The sequence below is a fragment of the Ictalurus punctatus genome, chromosome 18 (genome assembly GCF_001660625.3).
Source record: "Ictalurus punctatus breed USDA103 chromosome 18, Coco_2.0, whole genome shotgun sequence".
Taxonomy (NCBI): Eukaryota; Metazoa; Chordata; class Actinopteri; order Siluriformes; family Ictaluridae; genus Ictalurus; species Ictalurus punctatus.
Window position 1 is genome coordinate 9,537,501 of NC_030433.2, and position 10,000 is coordinate 9,547,500.

General features: G+C 38.9%; 1 protein-coding gene across 2 annotated transcripts in view; it reads right to left on the reverse strand.

Annotated features, from left to right (window-relative positions):
• Positions 1 to 4,862: 4,862 nt before the first annotated feature.
• Positions 4,863 to 10,000, reverse strand: part of faxdc2 (fatty acid hydroxylase domain containing 2) — a 7,634-nt gene continuing 2,496 nt past the window's right edge. For both annotated transcript variants that reach the window (XM_053687791.1, XM_053687792.1), the window contains exons 6-9: positions 7,551 to 7,756; positions 7,086 to 7,191; positions 6,444 to 6,610; positions 4,863 to 6,177 (exon numbers count right to left, since the gene is read on the reverse strand). In XM_053687791.1, the coding sequence (XP_053543766.1) occupies positions 5,916 to 6,177; positions 6,444 to 6,610; positions 7,086 to 7,191; positions 7,551 to 7,756 (741 nt within the window). In that variant the 3' untranslated portion in view covers positions 4,863 to 5,915. The remainder of the gene's footprint in view (positions 6,178 to 6,443; positions 6,611 to 7,085; positions 7,192 to 7,550; positions 7,757 to 10,000) is intronic.

Below are 10,000 nucleotides of genomic sequence, written 5' to 3' on the forward strand. Positions count from 1 at the left end.
AAATAGGAAATAAATAAATAAATAAATAAATAAAGAGGAAATAACTGCAGCTCTTCTTACACTTATATATTAAAGACTCAGTTAATGATAATTAATTCGTCACCGAGCTGGTTTCTGAGCACAGTGCCGCGTGGTGAATGAGATGTAGGTTTTTCTGTTGAATTGGGGGGAAGAGGAGGAACAGATGGTCAGAAACAGTTTTAATCTCTATGAGTTTGAATTATTTTTATTTTAAGCACAGAGGGAGAAACTGATGTAAAAGGGATGATAAAATAGTGATCTGGTTATTAACTGCATTATTCCATAAAGCCATAGATATTTAAAAGAAAGCACTGTGTAAAGGTGTTAATGTTAATATTTCATCAGCGTTCTGCTTGAGTTCATCATCCTGAAGAGGAATGGAGAGGAGAAGAAGAAAAAAACTCCCCAAATGTAAAATACTTGAATGATGTGTATGATAACCGTGAATACTCTCGCGCTCGCTCTGTAGGCTGATGTGATTGGCTCCTAGTGTCATTTGTAATATGTAGTCATTTTGCTTTCCTTTAATGAATAAAAAAATATATAAAATGGACAAAAAAAACCCCTTAAAAACTGTTTTTTTTTCCTCTACACTATTGAGTTTACTCTCGCTGTGTGTGTGTGTGTGTGTGTGTGTGTGTGTGTGTGTGTGTGTGTGTGTGTGTGTGTGTGAGAGAGAGAGAGAGAGAGAGAGCGTGCAAGCGAGCGAGCTAGTTATCAGGGTGATCACTGAGGCATGTACCAGTTTTCAGTAATGATGGAGTTTGTGTTCCTCACTGTGGGGAAAAGATTCTGCGGCTTGGTTCTGAGCCACAACCCGAGAACGAGACTGCAACCACAACAGTGAATAAACGCCGCGCTGCATCTGGACTTCAATACGAATAAAAACAAACTGTACTTCAGTTGTGTTCAGGGTCAGAGAAAATCTTTTAAAAAAATCATAAAGAACAAACACACCAAGTTATTTACACCGTATTTATTATAATAACTTCCTTTATAGACACTTTCATTTTATACTGTTTTCATAATCAACTGTTTATACATACACACACACACTCTCATACACACAGGCACTTAATCATTCTAAAATCTCTATGATGTCCATTCCATTGTGAATAAAATAAGGAAATAATACTATTTAACTGTAGCGTAAAAGACGACTTCTGCAGCTGGAACGTCGGTCTAAAGAGGATCAGAAATAACAGCAATGATCGATTTAATTACTGAGCACTTCTCTCTCTCTCTCTCTCTCTCACACACACACACACACACATTTCCTCTTCCTTTCACACATAAATCTATGTTGTGGATATTTACTAAAAACAATTCCAGGAAACAGAAATTAGGTTCCATTGCGGGCTGTGTGTGTGTGTTTACTCACTAAATTCAGCTGGTGTTCCATGGAAGCATCTGTAAGAGTTTGTACATTTTTATTAATTCAGTGTAAATGTTATAATAACAGCAGTATGTGTGTGTGTTTACCAGATTTTTTCCTGAATTTCACCTCAGTGTACGTCACACTCTCCATCCTCTCTGAATAAAAACAAAATGAATCAGATTAAACTTTCCTCAAACCTAACGAGAGAAAACGAGACAGTAATTACACCCAGAAATACAGTTTTAATAAATTATTTGTTCAAATATTACTTCAATAAATAATGGGTACAATTAAAATTCTCACATAACACAGTTACTGAATGTGTCTAAAAGTGGAGAGGCAGGTGAGGAGAAGAATCTTGTTTAGGATAAAAGCTTTTCCATGTAACTGTGATGCAGCTGCAGGTGTTATAACCCAGTAATGAAGCTTTATTCAGTGTGTAGATACACATGTTATACAGCTCGCTCTCTCTCTCTCTCTCTCTGTTGCTCTCTAACACACACACAAACACACAGATGTGATGTTATTGGTGTAAAGTCAGTGAGTGTGTGTGAGGCAGTTACGAAGCCTCCTGCAGGTTTATATATTTGTTATCTGAAATTCTTACCCTCAGGTGTGTTTGTGCGACACACAGCAGTGAACACGGCCACGAGGATGAAAACTGAGGTGATGAAGACTCCTATGATGATGATGATGATGACAGTGAGACTGGCCGTGTCCTATCACATACAGTACAGAGGGGACAGGAGTGACCTAGAGTGACCTGCGCATTGCACTGTGTGAGTGTGTGTGAGATCACCTGCATCAGGGTCGAGTGTGGTGATGTCTGCTGCAGTGTGTGTTGGAGTCTGTATCTCGTTGTGTGAGGAGGAGGAGGTGATGGAGGTGTTGTAGTAAAGGCGTGTGTGATGTTGAGCATTAGAGGAAACATGGCTCTCAGCTTGGATCTGTGAAACACACCGCAGGTCCAGTTCTGCTGACTCAGCGCAACATCTTTCACCTCCAGCGGGTCTGGAAACACCTCTCACGTCTCTTTCTTCATCCACAACACCTGGAACTCTTCATTCCCATCAGAAAGCTCACACTTTAAGCGGCGCTGTGTCCGAGTGAGATCTCCTGATGTTCTGCACACACTGGAGTAAACACACCTCCACATTTCAGCTTCATCACCCTTTCATCCTGTGTCCAATCTAAAATAAACTCCATGAGATTTTTACTAAACGTGGAAGAATATTACAAATTATATTCCAGCATGAAGCTGAAGCTGGATAATAAATAATCAACATAAAATACAGTATATTGGGGTTTTAGAACTAAAATATATTATTGATCAAATCCTCAATATACAGGTATGTCTCAAATAATTAGAATATCATGGAAAAGTTCATTTTTCCCCGTAATTTATTTCAAAAAGTGGAACTTGCATATATTCTAGATTCATTACACATAAAGTTAAATATTTTTTCATTTCTGTATTTTATATTCTTTATTCTAATATTTTGAGATTTCCCTGAGCGATAATCATCGAGATTAAAACAACAAAAGGCTTGAAATATTTCACTTTATTTGTAATGAATCTAGAATATATGGAAGTTCCACTTTTTTTTTATTAAATTTTGGGGAAAAATGTACTTTTCCACAATATTCAAATATTTTGAGACGTATCTGTAGTTGTATTTTATATCAAATAAATGTAATCTCACATTTGCTTGGCTATAAATATAATGTATGTATATAAATATAATATAAATTATAGCGAGGTACAGTTCTGTGGAAAGTTCTGTGAAGAAATGCTGAAAATAAAAATGCTTTCAATAATAATAATGACAAACTTTTTCTAGACAATAAATCAGTGCAGTAATAAAAAAAAAAAAAAGGGGGCAGGTTTTTTTGGGATAACACTTGGTTTTTAAAAACGCGTCAGTAGTCTCAGGTGCAGTTTCCTAAATAAATTATTCTGTGGGTTTTTTTTTAAAAACATCTTTCTGCTTTCGCTCTTCTGGAAACTATGACTCACTCGCGGCTGTGAAGAGAGGTGTAGTGTTTAATATGTTTATGTTTAATATGTTGAGTTGAGTCACTTATGTACTATTCTATCTCCATATAGAGCACTAACACTAACCGTGTTTCCTGTTATAGTTACTGCTTTCATTTTAAAATCCTCTCATGTCACATTCAAACCTATAGAAAGCTCTGTTTTGAGTCCCAGACTTCTGGATTCTCTAGATTAGTTTTGAATCTTCCTCTCAGGGTTTCTTCCTCATATTGTCTCATGGAGTTTTTCCTCAACACCGTCACCACCATCTGCTCAATAGGGATAAATTCATATCTCTATCCTGTGTTTATATGTTTCTGTAAAGCTGCTTTGAGACAATGTCCACTGTTAAAATCACTGTACAAATAAAACTGAATTGAATTGAATGTAAGGGCAGAAGTCATGACAACACTCACAACAACAGCAGGAAGTTTTGAGAGAGAGAGAGAGAGAGAGAGAGAGAGAGAGAGACCCAGAGCTCGTCACCGTGTTTAACATCACTAAACATTTTATGTTTTCACTTGGAAACCCGACGTACAGCGATGTTTCGGTTCTGGCGTGTTGTCTACTGAACGTGGATTTAAAATCTCCAAGATGTATGCGTGAGTTTGAACAATGCTGCTGGTTTACCCGAGTAGCAGCTGAGGGGCGTTTTCCTAATCACAGATAAATAAACGTAATGTGTTTTTACTGCAATAAAAACATACAACATCGACTATATGTATAGCGCGAGCAGGTCACAACCATGCTAACATTAGCTAGCTTAGTCAGTTAGCAGAGTGTTAACCACAGCTACTTCATTCAGTAAAAGGTTAAACAAATTACGGTATTTCTGCTGAATTAGGACAGTGAACTGTTATAACACTTTAAAACACACTTCCTTGTCTCTTCACTACAATCCTCACTGAGCCCTAAAATCTACACAACTGGCTAACAAGCTAACCTGACAGGAAAGCTAGCCCAGTGTCCTTATGAAACTTACTGAAGAACAACTGTTAAAATACGCAGATGGTTTTTTCATTTAAATACAAAGAACAAACGACATTTATTTTAGAAAGAAACAAAAATATTAATATCAAATGTAACTTTCTTTCCTTAGTCATCATCGCCGTTTTTACTGTTAAAGTAAAAAAGTAATGATCTGTCGTTTCTGCCAACGAATCAGCTCGAATCGGTTCTTTTTTAGGAACTTTATAGATTTAAAAAATATAGTTACGTGAAAGTTAAACTTGAAAGAAATTTGTGTAAGAAAGTTTCCCAAAACCAATTACAAGTGTTTCTCTTATTCACGAATATATAATATAATTAGATATATTAATTCTTCTCTTGTATGCTACATTTACAAACAAGCATTAAAGTTAGCCTGCATGCTAATCACTAACTAGCACTGAATTAAACTCCGAACAAAGAGACAGAAACATTCAGAAATGCAGAATTAGATTTAATTATCATTAATACAGATCTGTACATTAACGCACCGCTACACAGTAGTTAACAATCTTAAGATAAAGGTAATATTAAAATCAGAACATTTACTAAACACATTTATAGTATATTTATATTTATTTTAAATGCTGTGTGTGTGAAGTAATTTGTGTTCAGTAATTATAATTATATAAATTGATGAGGAAAGTGCTAATATTAGCTAAATTATTAAAAACAGTAGTTTGTAATGTTGATGGGTTAATCTTAACCCTAACCTCCTATATAAATGTTATTCTGTTAAACTTCAGATTTATAATCATTTTAAAAATAAATGCTTAGCCAAGCAAAGCTTTAATGTGATTATTTAAAAAGTTATTATTTCTTCTTATTATTAATGCAGAAACACAGAATCTGAAAAATTACATCCTACATCTCTTTATCTAAAAACACGTTTACGTTATTAGCAGCATTTCATTCCTGACTGTAATGTGCCATCGTCCACCTCCTCTTGGTGAAGTTCTCTTCGCCGCCATTTTAAGAGACGCTAATGATTTACTGCATTTGATTCAGTACCTGCTGCTCAGCCGTTGATTCAGTGGTTCTGATCTGTATCAGCACGTAGCATGAACACAATCCGGATATTTGGACGCAGTCGCTGCGGTGTCTCAGGAACTGAATCCATCTCATCAATAAAACACTTCATATTTTAAAACTTAATACCAGATTGTGTTCAGATTCTGACCTTTATTCTGAACAACACTTAGTGTGTAGTTAGTATGTAGCTAGTGTGTAGTGTGCACTTCAGACTGATTAGGGGGAATCACTGAGGGCACATCAGAGACAGCAATGAAGCACAAATCATTCTCAGATGAATGAAAAAATCCTAACGAAAATAAAATCCACTAAATTTGTGTCCAGGGTGGTGATGATGTTACAAATGTTTGGGGTTTCTCCAGGGTGGTGATGATGTCACTTGTTTTATGGGCGTGTCCAGGGTGGTGATGATGTCACTTGTTTTATGGGCGTGTCTAGGGTGGTGATGATGTCACTCTTGTTTTATGGGTGTGTCCAGGGTGGTGATGATGTCACTCTTGTTTTATGGGCGTGTTGGGGTGGTGATGATGTCACTCTTGTTTTATGGGCGTGTCGGGGTGGTGATGATGTCACTAATTTTTTGGGCGTGTCGGGGATGCTCTGTGTGAGTGGTGTGAGACTCAGCAGGAGTGTGTGTCGCTCGTATTCTTTGGTTTTTCGGAATTTATCATCGGTGCCATGAAGCCGGTCCAGAACTCCCAGAACGCCGTAACACTGATTAAACCTGAACACCGACAATTATTACATTTAATTCATCTTTTTTTTTGATCATAGAATTTTTATTGGAAATTTGCATTTTACACATTATAACACCACACCCAACAACCCCAACAAAACAACCACAGCCATTTAATTCATTTTAACATTATTGTAAATATTTACTTTTTACTTTGTCCCAGTGTTTGTTTACTATTTAGTTCAGTGCAAAAGTTTGTGTACCCTTACTGGTCTAGATTAAATGTAAAAAGTCTAAGAGATTTGAGGTGTTACTTGAGGTGGTGGAAGTCGTGGAACTCAGGCGAGGGCAGCAGGGGCAGGTGGTAACCACAGTGTGAGATGGAGGTGACGATCAGAGCCATGCTGAACCACAGGGACGTGGTCGCCATGTGAGAACCCAGCAGAACCGGACCAATCAGAGCTGGCAGCATGTTGGAGAACTGCAGCACACACACACACACACACACTCCCACACTTGATTTCCCTAAACAAAGCATCAACAATATTCTCGAATAATTTTATTACATACAAACATTCACACAAAACTTAATGAACCCCATATTACTCATATATGAACCCCATATTATGATGCAGTCTTTCATGAAAAAAGTATTAAATTAATGCTAACTTCATTAGCACTTGTTGGGAATGTGTGTGTTTGTGTTAGCATAATAATGAGTAGTGTCATATAATTCAGTGTAAACATTACAACTGCATCATTAATGATAATTATATTAGGTTTAATAAATACAAAATATTAATAAAGCCTTTATGTTGATATTTATAAGAAGGTACATCAGTGCGATAACTGTTTATAAATATATATTAATGCTATGATGCACACAGAATAATACAAAAAAAGCAGTAAATAATACTGAAACCACACAGCAGAGTTATAAAGTCAGTCACACACACCACATGCTCCAGGGGATGAGCGTACAAAGCCACGACTCCGATGGGTGCCGTCCACTCGTGATGGATCTTATGGATGTGTTTGTAGAAGAACGGATGGTGGAACAGCCTGTGGAGCAGGAAGAGGAACCAGAAGAAGAACAGGAAGAAGAACAGAGAAGGAAGAGGAAGAAACAAAGCAAGAGAAACAGGAAGAAGAAAAGGAGGAAGAACAGGAAGAGGAAGAAGAGCAGGAAGAAGAATAGGAAGAGAAAGAATAACAGGAAGAGAAAGAAGAGCAGGAAGAGGAAGAATAACAGGAGGAGGAAGAAGAGGAGGAAGAAAAATAGGAAAAGGAAATGGTCATTGATTTCCTGTTGGTCTGTAGCGTGTTACTGATTATTTATTTACATCAGAGCTGCCAGTGTACATTTATGTCCCTCTTACACAACACAAGATAAACATGGTGCGTGTGTGTGTGTGAGAGACCTGTGTGAGTAGTAGAACAGCACTTCCTCCAGCAGGCCACACACAGAAAGCTCCAGTAGAACCCAGTGGAACGTGGGCAGTTGAGGAGTGCAGGGTTCTCCACGCCACGACATCACAGTGTAGGTGAGAACCACCAACGGAACTGACAAGAACAATTGATTACACAGAACCACCTTCACTGCCCGCCACACACGCTCCAGCTCCACCTGTAACACACACTGTGTTATTCTAACATACACACACACTCACTCACACACACACTCACACACACACTCACACACACACTCACATACACACTCACTCACTCACACGTACACACTCACATACACACTCACTCACACACACACACACACTCACTCACACATACACATTCACATACACACACACGCACACACTCACTCACGCACACGTACACACTCGCATACACACACACACTTACACACACACTTACGCACACACACTCACACACCCTCGCACACTCACGCACATACACACACACACTCATTCACATACACACACACACACACATACACACTCACACACCCTCGCACACTCACGCACACACACACACATACACACACACACACTCACTCACTCACTCACACACACACACTCACTCACGTACACACACATGCACACACACATACACACTCACGCACATTCACACACACTCACGCACACACACACACTCACTCAGACACACTCACACACACACACTTACACACACACACACACAAACACTTGTTGTTCTTGTTGTGTTGAAATCAGAGTTTTTAACCTTTAAATCTTTTTATCTGTAACAACAAGATAAACTCTGAACTTTATTCTAAACTTTATGAGTGTGTGTGAGAATGTGTCACGCAAGGACTCTGACCTGTGTGTGTGTGTGTGTGTGTGTGTGTGTGTGTGTGTGAGAGAGAGTGTGTGTGTGTGTGTGTGTGGAGGGGCGGCAGTTAATCTATCAGCAGTAATAATACAGTGGTCAGTAATAATAGAGTTCATCTGTGCAGCAGAAACACCAGCAGAGAACTTTGTACTAACACACATACGCACACACACAACAAATACTGTCCTCAAATGTGTGTGTTTGAGTGGTTAGATCAGACAGTGGTTTGCAAGTTCTGAATAGTGCTGAAGTCAGTAGTTACGTCTGAGGTCTGAATACTGATCCGGGTAATTTCAGTATTTGATCCTCACTCAGTACATAGATGTCACGATTCCCCCTTGAAGCAGCGTGCTCTAAGCGCGAATGCGCGAGCATCTGCTTTTCCGTTGTTGACTGTAATGACATCTGGACACGTGTGTTTTGTTTATGTTTCTGCCATGTCTCCTCCCTGTTCTGTCATTGGCTGGGATTTCACGTGGGTCTGAATTGCTCTCAGCTGCTAGCGGTTTAGACGCTGATCATGTCATGGCATATATACCGCGCGCCTCCCAGCACACAGCGCCGAAGATTAATACTTTAGAGTTAGTTTAGTTTGTATCGTAGTCATAGTCACGGTCCATGTTTAGAGTTAGTTTAGCTCGTATCATAGTCATAGTCCATGTTTAGAGTTAGTTCGCGCTGGATTATCCGCTTCCAGTCCCTCGTCATAGTTCGTTTCTTGATTTGTTTATCGACCCTGTTTTCCGTGACCACGACCTAGATTCCTGCCTTTCCCCGTGTATGCCTGTTTGCCAGTCGCCTGACCTCTTGAATGTTTATGGATTATTATGTTTTGGATTTGTCTGCCTGTCTGTCTTTCAAATAAACAACTGTTCATCCTGCACTTGCATCCATCCTATCTCTGCTCCGTCACGATTCGTGACAATAGACAACAATAATCCAATATTAACCCGATTAAGACGATGCTCTTATTAAGAAACTAGCATGTAAACAGCACTTTTTAATTACCTTAATCTGACTAAAGTCATACTCGAAGTCAACTCGAAGTGGAGTATTCTTGTTTTAGTCGCATTATCGAGGTGTATTACAGACATGTACACACCTTAATCACACTATTAACATTGTGTGGGAGTTTTCACTGCATTGTGCGACAGGACACGTACACACACGGCAGTGCTCAAGTATTTTACGGCAAACAAGAGAGCACAGCTGTGTCCCAAACCGCGTACTTGCCTACTATAGGCCTGTAGTAGACAAAATACATGTATCTCCGCTACTATACAGTAGGTAAGTACGCGGTTTAGGACGCAGCCCACAGCTTCAAGCAGTCGTCTATTTGCACGTACAGCATGACAAATAATTAACCGCACTTGAAGCATTCGTAAAATTTTCTAATAAAAACACCCAAAACGGTATACGGTACCATAATGAAGACGAACTGTATGTTGATACGTGAAATTCTGGAGGGAACGTCGGACGGCGTGTCGCGGTGACGTAATGACGTGTGCTGTTAATCGATCTACGTTCTATAACATGTAAAACAGGAACATGAAAGGGGCATTCT